The sequence below is a fragment of the Anopheles darlingi genome, chromosome 3 (assembly GCF_943734745.1).
Source record: "Anopheles darlingi chromosome 3, idAnoDarlMG_H_01, whole genome shotgun sequence".
In the NCBI taxonomy this organism is placed as follows: domain Eukaryota; kingdom Metazoa; phylum Arthropoda; class Insecta; order Diptera; family Culicidae; genus Anopheles; species Anopheles darlingi.
In genome coordinates this window covers 1,975,001-1,995,000 of record NC_064875.1, presented here as the reverse complement: position 1 = coordinate 1,995,000, position 20,000 = coordinate 1,975,001, and the positions used below count along the sequence as shown (strand labels likewise).

At 50.2% G+C, this 20,000-nt stretch overlaps 1 protein-coding gene across 1 annotated transcript in view; it reads left to right on the top strand.

The window, feature by feature from the left end:
* The window catches only part of LOC125956821 (MOXD1 homolog 2-like), a 95,034-nt gene that overhangs the window by 44,409 nt on the left and 30,625 nt on the right, over positions 1-20,000 (top strand). The window contains exon 3 of the mRNA XM_049689040.1: positions 307-801. Within this exon, the coding sequence (XP_049544997.1) occupies positions 460-801 (342 nt within the window). The 5' untranslated portion in view covers positions 307-459. The remainder of the gene's footprint in view (positions 1-306; positions 802-20,000) is intronic.

Below are 20,000 nucleotides of genomic sequence, written 5' to 3'. Positions count from 1 at the left end.
AGAAGACCGAAGGAAGCCAACCGGAACGTGGAAAAGTTACACAATGGCATCATTTCCTCACACATTTCCCGGCAACATGCTCAAGGCTTGAGACACCAGACGGGACACCAGCGACGAGTTGCCGGTGTCGTGCGACGCTTGAAGTGATATGGAGTAGGTTTATTAAGAGGCTTCTCATGTCTGCGTCCTCTGCAAACGTTGTCTGAAGGAGTGCCTCATCGTAAGGCTTAGCTTTGCGAGTAATGAAAACGATTTTAACGCTCGAAACTTAAAACCAATTTTTCGATTTTTCTTCTCTCGTTGCAGGGTTTGGATTGTGGCGCGTCCCGCGGTCCCGCGGTCAAGTGAGCAATGTCGCAGCGGCCACTGTGGCTCGAGTGTGTTCGTAGTGCAGCAGTGAGTGAGTGAGTGAGTGATGAGGTTGCTGGTGGCCGATAGATTAAATCGTGAAAAGCTGCAATGATCGCGATGCCGATGAACGGCCAATCCGTTGTGAAAATGTGTGTTCCCGGTGCTCGGTGGCCGGCGCAGAGGCGGAGGCCTCCTACTCCGGGCCTGGTGTGTGTCCTGTTCGGTGTCCTGCACCTGTTGTCGGTTGTGGTGATGGGGGCACACTGGGACCATGCGATTTTTCTCGACGAAGATTACCGGTTGCTGTGGAGTATTACCGGTCAGGACATCACCTTCGAGGTGCAGGCCCGTACCCATGGTTACATTGGGCTCGGCTTCTCGAAGGACGGCACCATCTACGGTGCGGACATCGTCATCGGTTGGGTCGACCAAGGACAGGTCCATTTCCAGGTGAGTGCATGACCTCGTATTGACGCCATTGTATTGATTAGATTCCTTCGCTTTCGCTCGTCGAGAAAGGCCTCGTCGTGGTGCTCGTTGTTCTACAATTATGCCACGCTCATTTGATTAGCAAAATCTTTATTGTTTCTGTATTTGTTCGGCCACAATTTGGCCATTCATCGCCTGGAACCACCCCTCGCTGGGCGGTCGTTTGGATATTTATGTTCCCGCGTTCCAGGCGGAACGGTGCCCGGTGCTCCAACTGACGACGACGACGACGACGACGACAACACGAGTTTTTCATCGCCATGCCGGTGAGGGGGCGCGCACACTGTTTGGCGCATAATTTTCCCATTCGCAAGGAAAAACCCCCATCCTTCCACGAGTTCCCCGAGTTCCACGAGTGTTCCGGCGCTCCATCCGAGCGAACGAACCGAAATTAGACTCACAAACAAACAACCAAACGCCTTGTACCTCGCCAAACCATCGCACGACGACGACGACGACTACTCGCATCAATAAGCAACGGAATGGGGTTTGGGGGAAAATTCAGCAAAACAACCCCGCAGGATTTTCGTCACTTTGTACGTCTCACCACCACCACCACCATCACTGCCGCTGGTCGCTTGCTCCCTCCTCGGACGGATGCCTGTGCATTGTTGTCAACGGAAGACGCGATGCGGCCACACGCCGACAATTGGAGCGTCCGGTCCGAAGCGATTCGTTCCGCGGCGAAACACGGTCCCCGGTAAATAAGCTGTGAAAATGGTCTGTCTTTGCTCTAGTTCGAGCTCTCTCTCGCTCTCTCTTGATCCCGATTCCTACCAGGATCCCGAACCCGGTTGGCATTTTGGATACTTTATGTTCTATCGTACCGTCCGGACCGGAACACGCCGGAAAGGTGGGGTGGATGTATGTATTGTCTTGGGTGTGCTTTCGGGCCGGCACTCTCTCTCTCTCTCTCTCTCTCTTTCTGTTTGTGTCTGGTCCCGGGACTATCGCCAGGGAAAACATGGGAAACCTTTTGGACCGGTGAAAATCCCGGTCAGCCGTTCGGACCTTTTTCTACGAATTTATTTATTTAGAAAAACCTGTCTAAGGATATTAATAGCCGGTGAACGTGGTGGTGGTGAAGGACTCAACAAAAGAGATTTCGAAGGACACGTGGACCGTGATGTGTTTTGTTTGCTGTTCTCTGTTTATTTGCTCTTTATTTTTAATTTTCCCGGGATTTCCAGCGAAAAGTACAATTGGAATTTCATTTCACTTCTCTGCTACTAGCACTAAGGGCTTCAGACTTCAAGTTCTTGTCCTTGACGGCACACGGTCATCATCTGGAACGTTTCGTTGATCAGCAACTAACGAGGTTTTTGGTTTGCGGAAGCTGCCGTATGCAGTCGCCTTCCGCCATTCACTTCACTAGTACGGCGACTGCTGACCATAAATTATTTACGGATCGTTTCATCGCGCAGCACTCCCCAGGATGGGGGGGCGCCCCCGCTGGGAGTCTGGCGTGCATGGCGCGTGAACGTGAACGGAACCACGGCTCATCAATATCTGACTCGAGCCAACGGTGATTTATCGATGAGCATAATGCACATTTCTGCTGCTGCTTCTGATGCTGCTACTACCGTCGTTAACAGTGTTGGCGTTTTTAGCTCGCCTTGCAAGGTGCTCCGTCTCCTTCTTCAGGTGCGCGCTGGCCACATGGCATACACACACACGCACACAGACGCACACAATAAGGAAGTTGTAGCGAAATTAATACAACGTTGATTTATTGTAATGGTTTATTGTTTTAGGAAGTGACTGCTCACCATTGTTTGCTGCTGAGGTTCTTTTCCCTTCGAGGCGCAACATTGCTTTTAAAAGAAAAGTTCCAGTTATCGTCGCGAGTCCCCCGTGAAATGTGGTTATTGACCAACGCGACGAGTTGCTTAACGCCAGAGGTAATAAAAAAAGATTTTCTCAAGTAATTTCGTTCCGCATCGACTCCGAAAGGTGGTCCGATACCCTATTCACTCGACGTCGGACAAACGACAATCACCTGAGGGAACAGGAACGAGGGAACAGGAGAGTATTTTGTACTTCATTTCCAGCCAAACAAATTTGGCAACCATCACGGTACGCCCGATATGCAATGCAATGGTGCGATATCTAATCAAAAGTTCCGTCGTCTTCCCGGTCGAGGGTGAATGTCTAACACGATAGTCCAGGCCACAACCGACCGGGAGGGGTCCAATGAGATTTTACTATTAATAATTTACTTTTACGAGCGAACGAATCCGAAAATCCAACTATACCATCCACTTGAAGTGCGCTTGTGCTTGGAAGTATGTATTAAAGTCGTCGCGTGAGAAGATAAACCTCGACGCGCCACGGCCCCGGGAGGGGGTCGAGAAGCACCCGAACGGAACTACGCAATTCGAGAATGGCCGACGGGACGAGAGAAAAGGAGAAAAACAAATTCGAAGGCCAGAGCACAGGATATGCCCAAATAAACCAAGATATCCGGCTACAGCCTTCCGCTTTCCCAGGCTGCCGTGCGCCGTTATCGGCATCACGACGCCGCTGGCCAATGCCAATAGCCAGCGCACAAAGCCCCTCGCCCTCTGGTATCTGGTTCCGGAAGATGGGGCCCAAAAGGGAAAATTAAATGCTCTCGCTCTTTATCATGTTCGCCCATTCCGGGGCTCGAACGGCGGTGGCTCGGGTGCGAGGCCAAAGGATACGGACACGAGGAGTGTACCGTGCGTACGCACCCGGAGTGTGGCATCGTTACCAAGTTATCAGCTTCTTATCTCCGTTTCGATGGGGGTTGGGGGTTCTGTTTGGCGTTACGCGCACTCCGTCGTTGTTGGATCAGCAATTTTCGAGCGTCCATCCATCGATTTCGAGACCAACGGGGGGCCCTGTTTTTCCGGATAACGAAGGTGAGAAAGTAACCAACTGCGCGAACAGCAAACGGAACGGAACCGATTCACTCATTCCACTACCTTCATTCATCCCTCTTTGGGATGCCGAGTATGGCGAGTGCAATAATGCGGAATAGAATACATCCGAGAACGTTACTTTTTATGATACCGGCAATGAGCTTGCTGCGCGTTGTTGTTGGCATAATCAGATGTCTAATGGATTATTAGATGGGTGCTGAAGGTGCAAATCCATTGCAACACAACATCCAAATCATATCAATTATTGATAAACACAGGTGTAAGCTGGTAAGGAATGTGGTAACTTTCGTGAAACCATTGGCATGGCATGAAGGAGAGTTAATACCTTTAACATCCCGGAATTCAGTTCAACGTATCACGTCCACACGTCTGCAGACCGTTCGATTGATTACACCAGATAATGTGGCCGATCGTAGGGAGGGCTCTTGATTGCAGTCACTTCACGAGGAGCTCTGGGAACGTCGGGAGCGCCATGCTCTGCAAAAGGATTATGGTTGCTCGAGCTTCATGTTGGTCATGTCGAGAGACACAAACACACACACACAATCTTGGCTTAATTTCTTAGTCCGGAAAACATGGTGGCCACCGTTAACCGTGCGCATGGCCACTGTTCCTGGCCAACGTTTAGCTACAACCAAACACACACACACACACACCGACGAGAGCTCTGTTCTTAATGATCTAGAAATAATTTAATTTACGCTAAATTTATTCCATCGGAACACAAGAGCGGCTGTTGGCCGCTGCTGCTGCTACTGCTGCAGCCAACGAGAACCCGGCACAAGCACAACCAAGCGTCTGGAGTGTCCTTTTGCAGCCGTGCAGCCCAGCCGCAGCTTGGGCCACATTATCAGGATCCACTTGAGGGCCGGCTAAGTGCCGCTTTAAGTTGCCTTTCACCCTCTGTTCTACCCCCGTTCTCTGGTCTGGTCTGGTTCCAGATGGTGGCTCGGTTTGGGGATCTGTAATTAAGAAGCGCTTCTTGGAGCACCCACTCCTCACCACCCTCCCCTGGAGAGCATTTCGACAATCCGATACACCTTTTTTCCGCCGTTTGTGGATTGCGTTTTTCTCGCTGCTTTTGGGCGCCACCGAAATCCGGACAAGTTTAATGCGCTGGAAGCGAGAGTTGCAGACTCGTGAGTTGTCTGCCCTCCACCCTAGAACCACACTTTTTTATTCAGCATCCGGTACTTCCGATTCCGGTTTCAGTTCTGCGTTGCGTCCCTTCGTATCCTTCGATATCGATCTCGCGCACACCGGAATGAGCGCGAGAATCAAAATTAATGAGGTTTTACTTATGGGGTTGAGATTTATTGCTATCACGTGTGTCTGTGTGTGTGTTGAGCACAGGTATCTGGAACGGGGCTAGGGGGTGGGTTCTTCTGTGAGCTCCAAATTCGATTATTGTGGCCCAGTCTGTCCAGGGGGAGGGAGCGTAACGGCATTTCACGGGTCCTCGTTCTGTTCTGTTGTTCGTCTTTTCTATCCCATTTCGTGATTTCGATCTCCATTTCGCATCGAATTAAGCCGTTTTATTTGGTGTTTGGGTTTTTGGGGGAGAGGAAAGGATAATTTATTGATGGTGTGATAACGTGGCCAATGGACGGTCGGTCGCAGGTCCGATTCTAATGGTAGATTATAAAGGGTAAATGTGTTTGATTACGAGCATTACGTGCCTTTTCTGGGCGGTGGTTGGGAGGTGTGCTTTAATGAAGAAAGTGGTGTAATTAAGTACCTTACACGGTTTGCCACTTACTTTTGGGTTTTCTTTTTTACTTCGCTTGTATTGAATACTCCCGAGCGTACTTCATTTTTCCCTCCCAAACACAAACAGAACACCCAAAGAGGAACACAAACAATCCTTCGTGAGTATGACATCCCCTCGATAAAGGGAGGGATCTCATTTTTCAAGGAATCAAGGATGATGTCTTCTGATGAAGAGATTGCAAACTCCTTGATCTCCAACTCCCACTCCCCCTCACGCGGGGTGCTAATTTATGATTGGCACATGACAGCAAAGCAAATCGAACTTTTCTCCCTACCAATGTGCCCGGGAAACGCGGGAACCCTGGAATACGTAAATATTTTCAATTTTCACGCCATAATTGACATTCGATGCGGATCAAAGTGCGCGCTGACACTGCAACAATCCCTACGCACAGGAGAGAGAGAGAAAAAATCCAGGAATTTTCCCGGTCCCAACCGTCGTGTATGGGAGTCGCGGTGTTGCTGGATCAATCCCTCCCCCAGAACGTGCCGAATGGGCGGGATGGGTGGATTTAGCATTGCACATTGGTGGTGGTGGTGGCGTCGCCGATTTACATAAACAATTTCCATTTCGAGAATCGAGGCAGGCCGATAAATCCGATAAGCTGTTGCGTGCCCACCTCGAACCTCGAACTCGAACTCGGCTCGGTGGTCTAGGAATTGTTTTTACATATTTCCCGAAACTGCCGAGCACGTGAGTGACTTACTTAGAACGTCGAACGGAATGGGAAAGGGGCCGGTTGACGGTGCTGTGCTGAGCTGAATCTTAAGTCATTGGGGGAATCGAAACAAACGGAAACTCTCCAAGGACCGCGTGGCGTGCGTCCTCAATCAAGTGGCTTCCACTGTCACGTTCTCGAAGGTTCTAATCAATTTCAATCAATCGCCCCGTCTTGGGGCCACGGGTTTACGCAATTACTTGTGTTACCGGAGCTGATAAGGACTTCCTGCTTTCGAGTAAACGTTTCCGACCGAAACAAACAAAAAATAAACATACTTACACTCCGGTTCTCTATTGTCGATTCAACCAAAGTGCTTCAAGATCCTGGAGCAAAGTAACGAAGACTGGCTGCCTGGACTGGCTTCTCATTATCCTGGCACCTGGCGCTCTGTTACAAAGCGATGTAATGTAGCGTCGCGAAACGACGCTCCAGGTGCTGCTGCTGGTGACCCCGCGGCGGGCCGTGGTGTAACTAATTTTGCAACAATTCCCTTCACACAAATACCATCGCTATCAGTAATCAAATCGTGCCGGCTGCTACCATTAGTCGGTCCGAGTCCGGGTGAAATTTCGCGAAATTGTCTTATAAATTGTAACGAACCCCATCAATCAAATGACTCCGTGGTGGCCTCTCCGTCTCCAGCACTCCGTCCTCTCGGTTCACCTTTTCCGCTTGGAAAAGATTTTCCATTTCATGGGTCGTTTGCTGCGTTGGTTGCTGGCGTGGTGATAGGATTTGGTCTCGGGCTCCCCGTCGCCCTCGCTTATTTCATCGTTGTCGCCAGCGAGAAGGCTTCCGTTGGGTAGGCCGGGCTGGATTTTTGGTTGTTTTTCGCAGAATTCATCGCTGGAGAGAGCGTTTGGTTTGGATTGGTGCCAAATCAGTCTGTGTGTGCGCGCGGGGGAACGCGAGAATTGCGCCGTTTGTCTAGGTAACGGTTTCCAGCGAAAAGAACATTAAAATTTGAACGGCAACGGTAACGGGGTTTCGTTCGATTGTGTTTCGTGGAAGGAGTATGCGCGACACTAAACACTCCAAGGTTGCTGCTGGTAGTGGTGCCGTTCTTCAAAAACAGGATCACTTACACTGCGCGAGTGTGGGTTGTTTCGATTGCTTGCCGGATGCTTTGAGGATTTCCTCTTCAAAGGTAACGTTTGCTCCATTTTCGCACAAGACCATCCCAGCTTCACGTTATTAATTGAGTGCTTTTTGGTTTTGTTTGCATCGTTGAGCATCGTATGCCCAGCAAATGTCTGCATAATGTGTCACTCACTCACTCGCCCACCACGTGCGTGCGCCCAACAACTGACACGAATCGATCGAGCGGCTGTGAGGCAGAGCGAACACATTCCAGAGCGACGCAGCACACCAGCACCTCGTAAATGGATGCTTCGTTTCGCAGCGAGAGGACGTGATTGTCTTCAAAATGATGGATGAATGTGCTTTTGATTAAGATAGCTACGGTTGAGTTGTGTGTGTGTATGTGCGTCGTTCCCATCACGACACGACACGCGCTTGGTGGGTGTGCGCCTGTACGTATGTCCTATTTGACGCAAGCTTTCCAGATCAGAACATGCTTGCGGACAGCAGCAGCGAATGGAGGCAAAAAAAAATGGCGAAATACATCTTCATGCGTCGCCGCATTCTGTACCAGAAGTCGCATCTGAGATAAGAAGCTATTCAAGGACCTTTCGCTGGTTCCCCCTTCGCTGAAACGTTTCCCTTTCAAGGGAGGATATTGAAGAAGCATCTTCACTATCCTGTCCTAGTTGTGGTGTATTTGACAGAGATGTCCTGGTATTTCCAGTCTTCTAGCGTTTAAAGGACGTATTACTCTATACATGTGTGTCTATATTAAACATACGGCTCGCCCGTCATTATATATGTTAAAAAAAAATGTGTGTCTATATAGTTCGCGATGCGAGTAAAACGGTTCAACAAATCAACGATTTTTCGGGAAAACTTGCAACCAGGAAACCCCTTCCCTTTTCAAACGCCCACTCTTTAAGACTCTCCATAAAGTCTGATGATTTGTAGAGTCCTTTCTTCGACACCGGCGGCTTGCAACTCGCAGCAGCAGCAGCAAACAAAGAGCAGTTTCGCTGAGGTGTGGACTTCCGTTTCACTAGCGGCTCGGTCCTTTCTCGCCTGTTTCGCTGCTGGTGGCCGGTGGCTGGTGATATAAAACAAAAAGAAACATAAATTTCGACGTTAGTTTTATTACATTTCTTAACGGTGAACGCCGAAGGTGGTTGGGGTGGTGATGGTGGTCGGCGACGTGTTGTGTGCTCTGCAGTATCAGCACTTTTTCGTTAGAGGCAATCGCAGCAGCAGCAGCAGCAACAGCAGCAGCGACCGACGGACCGGACCAATGGCGCACTACACGTGTGAAGGTGATTTCTGTGTCTCGATGGAGCATGTTTGCGTCTTTGAATTGAGTCTTTTGCTTTCACGAAAAATGGTGTAGTGGGTTGTTTCCTCATTCCTCCTTCTCCTCTCACCACCTTACTGGAGGCATTTTGTGTGCGAACGGTGATTGGCGACGTGTGCCGACGCCGACGACGACGACGTTATGCGCTGTTGTATGCGCCATCTTTGTAAAGCCCCAGCAGTGTGATGATGACGAACAAGGGACAAGAGGGTGTGTGGCAGGATGTGAGAAACTCGTTAGCCCCTTTTGCAGCCCAACCAGGAAGACAGGTGCTACCGAGCGGAAGGAAAAGATATAAAAACCAAGACCGTATTTCCACCCACGATGGGGGGGGGGGGTGGTGCGTTGGCACCGCGCGCGTTACGCGAAGCCTGATGAACCTGATGGCAGTGGCAGACGAGACCTTTTAGGGGGGGGAGTGTGTAGGAGTTTCACAGGAAAAACGATACATCAAATGATGCGTGTCTTTTGGCTGGTGCCGACAGAGACGCCTTATGCTATGCTGGCGCCCATGGCCCGGAAAGAGGTCCCTTTGGCCTGACATTCGATGACGATGCTATGCCGTTGTCGGTGGCCAGGGGGTGGGGGGTCTCAAATAAATAATGTTCTGTTTATTGATTTTGTATTATGTGACCGAACATAATTTTCCGATTTTTCCACCCCACGCCATTTCCTTTTTCCACCTCATTTTCTTGCTAGTTTGTTGCCGACGGGAAGGTTGAGCTTTTAAATTTCCCCGTCCTATCCCCGTTGGCCAGTTATTGGTGAAGTGTGTAACAGGAAACCTTTTCACCAACTCTGATTACTGCATCACGCGGCACAGACACACAGACGAACGCACTCGTTGGTAAACCGTCATTATCTCGTGAAAACAATGAGTTTCCTGGTACGTGTCCTGGGGGTTGACCGGGTACACACACACACACAGCAGGTGCGATAAGAGCAACAGATTCCTCGCGACCTTTACGCACGGTGCGGTGAATTCAATAAATTAATTACTCTCGCGGCTTTCCTCGCTGTGTGCGGTACTGCGGTAGGTAAATTACGTTGTTCACGGCGAACGACACGTCCCGTCGTGAAAGTCCCGATAGTGCCATTTCCGTGTCCACTGGCCGTTGGGTCTCTCACACACATTTATCATCGGAATTATGAAATTGCGCCAAAAACTGGAGCATCGCAGATCGGTACCGTATGGACGGTTTTTGTGCTTCCCAGAACCAGTAGCAGCATTGTTTCGGTTGGGTAAAAATCCCTTTTTTTCTCACCAACACCATCCAGTCGCATGTCAACTCCCGGAGGAGGCTTCCAGCAGATAGCAGAACGTGGAGTTGCACTACAGCATACAACAGTATGCAAAAACGTGGTTCGCATGGCGCTGGTGACCACTTCCGGGTACGATGGGGGACACTGATAAACGGAAGGAAGGTTATGGATTACGGGAGCTTCCCGGAATGAGCTTTCCCGCCTTTCTCGACTCGATGATGATGACGATGGGTTTTTGGGACTTTGGATGTCCTTTTTCCGCGCTCTGGTCCTGGAGAAAAAAGGGAAAATAGTAAATTTTCATTTGACTGCCGGAACCCGGAATGTAGTTCCCGGAACCAACCAACATTGGTAGCGTTGGCCACTGGCCGGGCCGTTCTTTTTGCAACATAAATCTTCATTACCACCGAGCACCGAGGTTCGATTTCGTGACACACATCGACATCGCAAGCATAAATTCGAGTTTGTGTCCCGCGAGGGCCGCAGTTCTAAACGAGATCCTCGTTTAAACCGAATTTATCAATTCCGGCGTCGGCAATATCGACAATTCTCCGACCACCACGCGGGAGAAAACCAACCGAAAATGGGTTCTGGAATGGTTCCGTCCACGCCACACGCCACCGGAAGGAAATGTGTGGCGCGTTTTCTGAACCAATAACGCGGCCTTCCCCTCTTGGTCGTCGAATGTGCCATTTCCGGTAGCGCTTGTTTTGTGAGGTGCTACACACGAAATGGCTCCATACTATTGATGATGTTGTGTTAACGTGTTTTGCGACCGTCCGCCATCGCGCCATAATGAGCGCGGTCTCCACAACGGAATCGGGTTTCCCCCAGTCGAGCCAGGCCCTATAGTGTGTGTGTGTGTTCGCCCGGACGCAGAATAAATACAATAAAGCTCCAGAATTAGACTCTCAGCGCACCGTGGGGGGTGGGTGGGTGGTCGTATGGGCACCCCCCCCCCCCCCCCCCGCGACCGTTACGACGCCCCGGGATCCGTTCTCCTAGACGCAATCGCGTTGGGCCGCCTTCGTCTTCTACCTTTTTAACGGACGTGGAGCCACATCGACACCGACCGAAGGTTGCTCCATCATTCATCAATGGCTGATTAATCATCACCCCCGCACCGCAGCCTCCCTTTCCTCACGGCCCGGGCATGATCGGAAGAAAACAGTTCAATAAAAGCCTCGAAATAAATCTTCGAATCCCGCAATGAATCAATCGGGTTGTTCGGGAAAGGAAATCGTTTGCGTGTCTTTGGTGCGCTCGCTGGTGTGCTCGTTGCCATGCCAACCCGGGGCCCTGCCTCCGAACTGCCGATCTGTTGATTCATACGAATTCATCAAAGCAACCTTCGCGTCGATAGGGGTCCGATGATGTTGTTGTTGTTGCTGTTGTTGCTGAAGATGGTGATGACGATTGCGCCGCTGTGACTGAGGTGCTGAGTGATGTCAATGATGCCGACGAGATGACGGAGGTTTCTCTCTGTTTCAACCGCGCGCGGCTGTGATCGAGCGAAAAGATTTATTGGCCCACACACACGCACACGCGCGGATTGGCTTGGCAACATCGTCCATCTGCCAAGGGTATGATGTCACCGATCGGACTACGGTACGGCATAAGCATAAACACTTTGCAGACAACGCGACAACCGACAGGGCGACAGGTTTCTCCTTTATGTCTTTCCAGCCTCAGCACTTTTCTGCGTATCCCTCGTATCCCAACACACACACACACAAGGCGGTGGCGTTATCTATTCACGGTACAAGGGCACGAGCGAGAGGAATTGCAAAAATGCTTTAATTGGAAAACTTTTCCCAGCAAATCCATCTTCATCAGACCACCAAGGAGCGGGCGCCCGTAAGCCCACGGATGAGAACGGCCTTAGTCATCGTCATAATCAGACGGTAACGTGACCTAGATCGGTGGTCACCATCACCGGTGGTGGTGCCTGATCCCCGCGAGCACACATAAAAATGCTTTTCGGACGCTTTTGAATGATAAATTAGAGTGAGGCGCCGGTTGGCCCGGTGGTCAGCCGGTGCAAAGTCATCGTAAGGGTCGTCGCAAGGAGCAGTAGCATCAGCCGAAGGACCTGCGTCGGTATTGGGTCGGTCATGCCGAACCAATCATCTAATAGCGGACCGGAAATACTTGGGATTCATTGGGATTCCGGACGGTACGGCCTGGCCTGGTCCACCTGCTTGTTGAATGGTCCTGCGGCTGCTGCTCCTGTTCCTGTTGACCTCCACCGGCACCTTCACCTTTGCATACTAAACAATCCATTCCGGGCGAGCGCTTTTTCCCGAGGAGAGAATCTGCCCAAGAAAACCTCAATAAGATACCCCGGGCAAGGTCTTTGAATATTTGGCTGGAACCGGCTGGCCAGCTGGCAGGTTGGCTGACTGGGTGGCTTTTTGGGAATGTTCGTCGAGCTTTCGCGCTTCTACACCAACGACGTTACGCAACGAGCGCAAAAGGAAAAGCGATTTTTTTTCCACAGAAATACTTTTCTTAAATTATTACAATTACTTCTCTCTTTCTTTCGCTCTCTCTCTCTCTGTGGTGCGTGTGGGTGGGATTGCGTACCCTCGGTATTGAAGGTTGCGAAGCGGTGAAGCGAAGCGAACCGGAAGGCAAAACGCGGCCTCACCGTTTGCCGGAGAAGGCAATTTAACGAATTGCTGCCAAACGTTTCGACCGGAGGCGTGGGTGAACCAACAAAATGAAACAAAAAAAAACCAAGGGGACCAAGAAGAGAAAGAGAGAGAGAGGTCCAGCTCACGTCTCGGTACATGCGCGGTTTGGGGAGGGTGTGAAAATCTCCCCGAAAGCATAAATTTTCCCCAAAAGCTGAAAAGAAAAGAACGCGGACTCGGGAATCGTGGAAAAACTTTAAAGTCGACCACCGCCAGCCGGTCGCCTTACTAATTAAGAATTTTCATCATCATCATACCGACCGCTCGCCCGCCCTTGGGTGCGTGGTTTCGTGGAAAGAAGATGGCGATGATGTTTCTTCGAAGCCACCAAAAGATGGTCTGTACGAAGTTTTAAATCCGGACCTCGTCCGCCCGCCGTCTGTACGTTTGCTTTAATTTTGTTGAAATGTTATGCGAAACCTGCAGACGGTTCATCGTCTAGGAGCGCCATTTTGCACGTGGCGCAAACCCCCGAAAACGGATTCCCTTGTGACAGCTACGGAAAGTTGCTCGAAACACACACACGTGCTGTCGCACTCTCAATGGATTGGTCTTTTCAAAACAATCCGCATTAGTCGAGCTCATTAATGGACACGACTCCAAAACTCCGAAACTCTACTCTCGTCCAGTGGAAAATGGGAAAAAGGATATCACGCACGCACTGCTGCGACAGCCAACTGATCACGGAATCCCTTTCACTACGGGTCGCTGACTCCGGAAAGGATACTTTTTCCCTTCCCCAAAAAATAACGACGACGAGACTGTAGCAGATCAGTCACAACGTCGTCGTCATCATCATCATCGTCATCATGGGACTGCTTATCATGCGAATGATTTTAACATTTTAAATATTAAAAGGCACCCCGGACGGACCTTCCGCAATCGTGTTGTTCCACCGGTTGAAACTCTAGAAACGCTTCCCGGTTTTAACCCTTGTCACGATGTGTCCAGTCACGATGAATCCGGACACTGCTTTCCGTTTGCGGGGGGCCGGAACGGGATTTAGTTCGCTCGAATGCTCCACGTGCCTCACCGACGGATGGTATTACATCCCGAAAAAGGGTCTAATTAGTAGCTTCTCAGGTTGGCTCAGTAGAACCCTATCACCGACCGATCAGACCATCAAGTTTCTCAGTCTCAGGGCGTCCATCTCAGGTGCCTTTGGTCAGCCGTAAACTGTCAAGGTTGTCAGGGGGTTGGCTACTGTTGCAGCACCGTTTTTGGATCAGGTGCACTCAATGCATTCAGCTGCTGCTGCTGCTGCTGCAACCGATAATTGGCTGCCGGCCCTGTGAAGTGGCCAACAACCGGCGACCTTCCGGACAGCGTGAAGCGGTTGCATAATTAGATCCTAGCTGCAGTGTACAAGGTGGACGTGAATGGCCCCCTGGTTTCGGATGGTTTATTATGGCACAACCTCTCTTCCAGGTGCGCACAGCACTTGCGTTCAATTATGGCGCAATTTGTAACGAGAGTAACTCCGCAAGACGATCCCTTCGCAGCGTTGTCGACGACGACGATGACGACAACGAAGATGATGACGAAAAATGCAAGAAATCCATTATCTTGTGGGTAATTGTGTGCATTGTTGTTGTTGCTCGGTTGCGGGGCCGGGGATCATAAGCGTGGAGTGGCCATGGCCCAGGCACACACACCTGTCATTTGCGAAACGCTCGAGATCGTGCAGATAACCGACGCAGATCGCTGGACGTTGGGTTGTATAAATATTTGAGTTTTAAATGCTCACCGGTTCGTAACGAAGCCCCCACGAGAATGACTTTCTCTTTCGAGAGCATAATTTGATTTTCAGTTCAGTCTTGGAACTAGAATATTTTGTTGCATGAAAAAAGGAAAAACGAGAATCAAGTGTCCGGATGCGATTAAAAACCGGCCTCGTCGGCCGGCCGGAGCAGAGCAAACGCATCGTTTATCTGACCAGCAATCATCATCGCCATCAACCGGAGCATCAAGCAATCCAGCACTTCCACGTTCATATTTGCACACTGCGGGCCCCGGGGGTCTGGGCCCGCGGGTCTGCCTGTTTACTCATCGTAATTAGAATTGATGTAAATGATGCTCTATTGAGTGGCTGGAAACGAATGATGGCCACGCTGTGGTGGTGGTGGAACAGGGAGCTCCTTTACCATCATCATGCGAGGTAATTATGGTTGGGTTGTTGTTTTTAAATTACTTTGTTTCAGTGGCCACGAAGGAAGCGTCTGCCACCACCATTCGTACCGATCGTATCGTTTTCGGTGCGTGTGCAGAGCGCGCGATGGCGATCCATCATCCGCCAGTGTGCGTCCATAATGTGCGTACATTAGAGAGAAAGATCCAGAGCCCGAGTGTGGTACAGCCGATCGGTGGCATAAAGCACCAGCACCATCAGATGCCAGATGGGTGCGTGACTGACCGAGAAGCAATATGGGCCCGATACCGATCGGATAATAAGTCAGAATCGAACCCAACAATCGGTTTTTGTGGAGTATTTTTTTTTTAGGTCAACTCGCGGGCGCGTTAAAAGCATTCGAACAACCCTCGGTTCGAACAACTGTCCTTCGTGTTCGTTGGACACCTCCAGGAGTGGAGGGAGGACCACGTGGCGCCTTCTCGTTTCCTTAGGTGACGTAATAATCATCATAATTTCCACTGTACACGCGATACATTCATAAAACCTGCTGCACCGAGGACCTTCCCCCCGTGTGTGTGTGTGTGTGGCATACAATGTATGTCAGCCACGGAACGCCAAAACATACATGTACTGTGTGGGGGGAAAAGGGAAAAGGGCTGATACTGACGACTGGTAGGCAAACAAAAGTACGACGACGTTGCTCACACTGTTGGCTGGTACCTCGAATGAGTTATTAAAAATTCTATTACTCACACCGTTGTTGCCCCAACTTGTGGCCGGGCCGTGGACCCAACTTTGGAATCCCTTTCTCTACCGCACTCTTTTCCCCGTTCTCCCGGTCTCTGTCAACAATGGAAAGCACCGGTGGCCCGCGTGGCGCTAAAAGCCTTAGCTGGCGGAAGTAAAAGGTAGGCGGGAATGATCCAACATTCATTTCGTGCAAATGGCGCCAACGCCAACATGTCGCGAGGCCCGCCACGTCGTGTCGCTTCGACACACACACACGCAGTGCGTCTCATTATGATGTTGGCAAAAGTTTGTGCAAAATGGTGCCAAGACGTGGTGGCGACGGCGTTGTAACAGCAGCAGCAACACCAACAACGACGACGACGACGACGATGAAGACGACGCCCCAACGCGACGTCTCCAAGCGCCCTAGTTCATATATACTAGGCCATTCATAATTAGGTTTAATTTCATTAAAATTAATTGTTACATAATAGCTCGCCACTTTTTGCGTTCCTCTCGGGCGCGGACTCGGTTTCTAAGCGCGCTAAGCTCGCGTCTGTCGTCAGGTTGGGCTTAGAGGAACAGGGCGAGGGCGCCTTTCATGAACTTGTCACCCGAAAAGGTTGCCACCGAGCACATTAGAAGCGCATTAGAAGCGCGGCAAAGGGCACGAGCGAGGCAGTTAATGGGCCCCGGGAAGGCGAGATGTGCTGCTTGAAAAGAACTTGTTCAACAATGTTCTCATTATCGGTCGTGAATTATGATGCCATTCGGTGCCACCGTACGTGTGTGTGTGCTACCTGGCTTCCGGTTCCCTTTCTGAATAGCGGCAGGTGAATTCCTTGGATGCTGACGATGACATAACTCTCTCTCTCTCTCCCTCTTTGCGGATTGTTGATGATATTGAAAAGCCCGGGTATCGGCACACATGAAATGCTCGTTAAAGCTCGCGAATGTTAAATATTCCATTAAAATCTCCATTTTCTCCATTCTCTTCTCTCTCTCGCTCGCCAGGTACGTTTATGCTGACATCGCGTATGTCCTTTAAAGATGCAAACCGGCGCAAGGCTCTGTTTAAGGTACACTCGTGGAAAGGTAAACAGATCATTCTTACATAAGAGACCCCAGCAACTGGAGCACAAGTCGTTGGAGTCGCTGGAGTCCGTTAGCATGGAAAAGGGGTGGTAGTTCCCACTCCCAGTTCCCAGTAAATGCGGTGAGCTACTGCTGGTCTGGTGTGTTGACGCTGCAAACCGCTGCAAAGACAAACACTCGCCGTCTGCTGCTACTGCTGCTGCTACTGCTCCTGTTCATCGTCGTTGGCACAGGAGCTCGGCAATCAGGTGAAGGAGCGCTTTGCGTTTGCTTCTGCTACTGGCTGCCTTCCTGCCAGAAGTAGGTCACATACAATAAGAGAGGGATTTCAACGATTTTTGTCCTCGTGATGCGTGTGTGTGCGGGCGCGCGCACTTGCCCCTCAGTAAAGGATAGCATCTCTTGGCTTCGAAACCGGACGAAATGGCCTATTTTCGGTGGCGCTGCCGCTTCCATTGTCCTGCCTTTAATGTTGGGTTTAAAAGGTTAGAGTAATGCGGAAGCCCGGTTTGGAACAATGAGTTATGTCAGTGCACTCCTGGGAGGCATTCGCTTCACCTTTACGATGGCGTTGTTGGCCTCGGGCCTGGCCGGGAAGGTAATAAAAAGGTTTGTGCAAAGCCGGGACCGGAATCCGTAGCAGTGCAATGCCAATGTAGAGTGCTTTAGGATTTAGACAATTCATTTCATTTTATGCAATCCCCGTTTTGATGATGGCCCGGCCCTGTGTTTACCTGTTGTCGGTCAACGGGGACACTTTAATCTGGAGACTTGATCGATCGTCACTTTATGGCTTCACCGAGAGGGCCGAAAGCCGATACCATATCGTCGGTTCTATTTCAACTCCGATAGAAGAGATTATTTACTTACAAAACGCTAAACGGTGCTATTTGCAGTTGAAATGATGATGATAGGCTGGATAATGACTTTTAAATTGTGTGTTTTGAAACAGGAATAATGGTTGGCGCTTTGATAAAGCAGCTGCCTAGAGTGAATGCATAACAAATTTGAAAACAACCGTCAAAGTCAAAAGCCAACGCACACAAAACGGAAACATGAAAGCACCGGAACCCGGCCCGGCTATCTGATTGCCAAATGGATCTTTTCTTCGCCAGAAGTCGAGTAGAATTATCTCGTCCGTGCCGGTCTGCTGCTCCGTAATTACTTTGTGTGCTCCATGGCATAGAACAATCAAATAAATGGCATTTCTATTCCAGACCGTACGATGGCCACCAACATCAGCACAGCCGGTGCGAGGCCGCGAAATCAAAGGGACAGAATGTGTGCTTGTGTGTGCAAATGTGTATGATGCACCAAACTAGCACCGGACTGGCCACGGACACGCTCGTGACTCGCAGACAACTTTTTAAAATATGAGCCATGCGGCCATGATTCATGCGGGAAATTCGTTTGAAGAACAAACGCGCACCGGTTCGCCGGTGGTCCAGGTGCGTCCGTGTGTGCTGCTGCTGCTGCTGCTACTCCAAACCCATCATCCTAACTCCCAAATATCTGCGTTCCACTAGACGAATTTTGAATGGAAAAATGTTATCCGAAAGCGACGGCACCGGGAACGCATTCTGCACACTGCACTCCGGTCCGTTCGTTTTCATTATTCCGCTGGAAAAACGATTTCATAATGATGTTCACTTTTTCTCCTCGCGAACATTCCGTGGCGGGAGTGGTTATGAAAAAAAAACTCCTCCTTCTCCTACTCGCCAAACGTTACTTCCCTTCGTATGCATATGTGGCGATAGGAATAGCAATAACGAAAACAAAAAACAGTCAATCCCACACCATTTGCAAACTCGTTGCAAAGAATTTCCAAAAAGCGAGCAAAAAAAAAATGGCCAACTGGCTAGATTGGCTTACAGGTTCAGGTCGCTACTCGCTTGAACCATTCTATCGACATCGTAAGGTGGGTGTGAGTCTGATGTCCTCGTGCTGGTCACTTCAGGCAGTCGTCAGTTCCCTGCCAGCTAGCGCGTAGCGCGCTCGTTTGGTCGCAGTTCTCGCAGCCACCGCCATCATCATCATCGCCATCACCATGATTCGCCTCTCATCAAAGTCATTATAAAACCAAAGTGGATACTCTCTTTCTCTCGTTATGTGCTCCCTTCCATGAGCTGATGGGGGGTTCGTAAAAACGCGTGGTCAAAGCTATCAACCTTTCGTGGGTGATGTATTAAAATCTAGCGTCCTATGGCCACAGCCACAGGATGTGGTGCTGCGATGCTGCGAGCATGCAACATAGAAGAAGAAGTTCTCTGGGTGAGAAAGTGGCGACTTCTGGCCACCTTTATGCTGCGCTATTCCTATGTTAGATTTAACGTTTTACTTTATCTCCTGAAATTGTTTCAATTTACTTCATTTTGTGCACAGTATTAAGGTTGTTTCATTCGGAATGGTTACAACAGATAACCAGCTAGCTAGCTAGCGCGCGATAGCCTCTAGGGATTATCGTCGATCCGATGTGCGCCAGATGCGGTTCACCAGAGAGATGGAGAGAGAGAAACAGAGAGACTATATAGCCTTTTTACGATTACATCAAACCTGTGGCAACTGGACAAGGACAAGGGCGGAAGGGATCGAGGGCAGAACAGAATGCAAAAAGATCTCGTCCATATGCACCACCCTCAACCCCCTTTGCCCACCATCGCCGTTACTGGAAGCATCAAAGGATTTTTTTCATCATTTTCCACCTCTCTCTCTCAACGAGTGCCTTTCGCTTTCGCAATCCCATTTATGTGTGCTACTTGGCTGGTGGCCTCCAGCAGCTGCAGCAGTAGTAGCAGCCAACGAAGAGGCTACCCGTAGGCAAACCATAGTTAGTTCTTCGCCAATCCTGGCCGAACGATGCTAGACGGTCGCCGTCGTCGTTGTCGTGTGCAATGCTTGCCACTGTCTGACTTTTACGTCATCGTGACCAGTGGCTACGGCGGTCTGGGTCCAGGTCCCGAGTCCAGGGGGCCATCCATCGGATGGCGAAGGACCTTTAGTCAGTCAGCACACTTGCAAGAGCGGTTGCGGGTGACTTTGATTACCGTATAATTATGATTGTAACATATAAATAAATTTAATTCCATACAATTATGCGCCGTAATGTTGGCATCGTAAGCGCACACTTTTACCGCGTGACCGTGCGCCCATAGGAGGAAGAGCGAGCGAGGAAAAGGGAGAGGCACTGCGAGGGGTGGATGGATTTATGGGTTGAGCCCCGGGCTCCCCCACCCCGGTTCGGTGGCTTGATGCGGATACTGATCTTGTGAAGATTTGTAGTCTTGTGCCGTCGTTGGTTTGATCGTTGGCTAGCTCGATGCTCGATGGTTGGTTGTCTGGAATCGAACAAGAAGCTCGCACAATCACTCAGAGGCTCGTTCATCAGGGGTGGGAAGGGTCACTCTGCTCCCCCGCGCT